Raw genomic sequence first — 2,468 nt, 5'->3', positions numbered from 1 at the left:
GACACAGGAGCTCGCAATCTACAGAACGGAGACCCGACACAGGAGCTCGCAATCAGTTCAGTCTCTGCCACAAATACAGCCACCTACCTGGCAGTGCATGATGGGGGAGAGGCTGTCCTGCTCATCAACCAGCACCAAGTTTTTTAGGGGTCGAGGCTGGAAGAAGAAAGTGTCGCCCTCTTCCAGGGGCATTGCCGAGGAGAATTCTGGCTCCTCATCATCGTCACCCAGATGAGCAATTTGGTAGAGATAACTGAGGAGAAGATTTCCAATGAATACACAATGGCAGCTGACAGACAACCAATCAGAAATAAATATCTATCACTTACTGGTTCCCAAATTCGGAAGCTACAAATAGAAAGCCGGTTTTCAGGACACACATGGCAGAGGCTACTGGCACCGTATCAAAGTATTTCAGACGGATTTCTGTGACCTGAAATAATAAAAGACAATGAGACAAAAATCACGGACACAAATTACCAATCCACCTGGCTGCAGATCCTCACCATATCCTCATCTGTCTCCAGTGTGATCTTAAAGATGTCCCCCTGCTCCGTCTGAGCCAGGAAGAAGAACATGGATTTGGTTTTATGTGTCGCCGAGCAGACAAAGATCATTCCTCGCTCAGGATCATCCAGATCATTCTAAGTGAAGAGAAGAACAGTCAGTGCACAGTCACAATAAAGTCTATGGGTGACATAAACTCACTAATACATCTCTACTATACAATGAATACATTATCTTCCTCATTATTCACTTTACAAAGCACAAGGGGGCGCTCTTTGCGTCTGGAGGAAAATAAGTTTAAGCTGCGGATAAGGAAGGGATTCTTCACTGTAAGGTCTGTGATAATGTGGAATCGGCTCCCTCAGGAAGGAGTTTCAGCAACTACTATAGATTGCTTTAATAAAAAACTGGATGATTTCTAGCACAGAATATAACTGGGGATTAAGGATTTAAAGTAAAGATAACAGAGACTGCTGATCCAGGGAACATCCGATTGCCTCATGGAATCAGGAAGGAATTATTTCCCCCTATTGGAGTAAATTGTACCCGGGGGTTTTGCCTTCCTCTGGATCCACTATGTCTTATAGGGTTTTATATCTGGGATGTTTATTTCCTTCTGGGTGAACTTTGATAGACTTTCATGTCTTGTATGTAATGTCTCTACAATACAATGAACATTTCCAGGTTTTACCGTTAATTGCCCTACAGCTCCAGGAAAGAAAAGATCAAACACCCAGTGTGCTCCTTTCTGTAGTGGTGCCTCTGCTGTACTACAGAACGCCTCCTCCTAATCTTATGGATATATTGAGGTGGGGGGAGGTTGGGATTGACGGGGCAGACAATGCTGGCATTGGAGGGCAGCAGAGGCAGAGTTGCCCCCTGAGCACAGAAAGCTGGATCCCCCGGGGGTATTCTCCATGTGTGAATGTATAGCAGAGATGTATTATTTCCCTGAATATTCAGCCAATCAGAATCTTTACATCCTCTTCATATTTGTCAGAGAAGAGACATGAGAACTCATCACACCAGGCTGGTATTCTGCAATGTATAGAGGGGCCACTTACCCGCCTTCTGGGGATTGGGCAACGAATGTCAGGCTGGTCCCCAAAGTTCTTGTAGGTAATGTAGTTTTCAGAGCAGATGAGAACACCGCTGGGACCGTCTGAGCCTCCGGGAACTGTGGGAGGAGATATTGTGAGAAGAGAACTGTACCTGTATGATGGGGGAGGGGTCTACTCACCTGTAATAATATGCACACGCGCTGGGGGGAGGGGGTCACATGTGCCTATTCACCTGTGATATTAGACAATGCGGGGAAGGGGGAGGTGCCCACTCACCTGTGATCAGGAAGTTGCCGTGCTCCTCCAGGGGTTCGCTGTATTTCCGCACGACGTGGTTCAGACCCAGATCCAGCTCATAGAAGGTCAGGGTCTGCTGGGTGTTAGCGGCCGCCTCCCCGGTAGGGTCATTATCAGCTTCCTACAAAGAGAACATGTCATGAGAACAGCCAATCACACCGCAGGAAAATGCTGACGCACGGCTCATCAGAGGATCATTGTCTCCATAAGAGTCAGAGAAGAGACATGAGAACTCATCATACTGAGCGCTAACATCACGTTATAACGGGAGCTCACCTCATAGTCCATCTCCAGGCAAGCAAACATGGGGTTCTCAAAGCCCACATCTACCCCCACCACGTGGTACACCAGGGTATTGGCCTTATGAGCCTCCAGGGGGGAGGAGATGGTCAGACGGGCAGCTGCGTCTCTGTTCAGGATATAAACCAGCTTCTGCTTCTCAATGGCACCTGGGAAGAGACGGACAACACCAGGATTTATTACAACTGCAATCCGAATATTTACATATTTCACCCCCCCTCCATAGTAAAGGTTAGGGGCTCCTGCAGGCCGGTTCCATTATGCCCATGCATCACACCCTGCAGAATGAAGCTTCTCCATCCC

At 47.6% G+C, this 2,468-nt stretch overlaps 1 protein-coding gene across 1 annotated transcript in view; it reads right to left on the bottom strand.

Moving 5' to 3' along the window:
- SF3B3 (splicing factor 3b subunit 3) overlaps positions 1–2,468 on the bottom strand; it is a gene marked incomplete at its 5' end in the record, with an annotated part of 43,206 nt that overhangs the window by 10,940 nt on the left and 29,798 nt on the right. Inside the window, 6 exon segments of the mRNA XM_072422825.1 lie at positions 88–253; positions 330–433; positions 507–644; positions 1,572–1,684; positions 1,845–1,986; positions 2,142–2,314. Coding sequence (XP_072278926.1) covers positions 88–253; positions 330–433; positions 507–644; positions 1,572–1,684; positions 1,845–1,986; positions 2,142–2,314 — 836 coding nt within the window.

Source organism: Pyxicephalus adspersus, chromosome 9 (assembly GCF_032062135.1).
Source record: "Pyxicephalus adspersus chromosome 9, UCB_Pads_2.0, whole genome shotgun sequence".
NCBI lineage: Eukaryota > Metazoa > Chordata > Amphibia > Anura > Pyxicephalidae > Pyxicephalus > Pyxicephalus adspersus.
The sequence above is the reverse complement of the archived record's forward strand: the minus strand, read 5'-3'. Positions and strand labels throughout refer to the sequence as shown.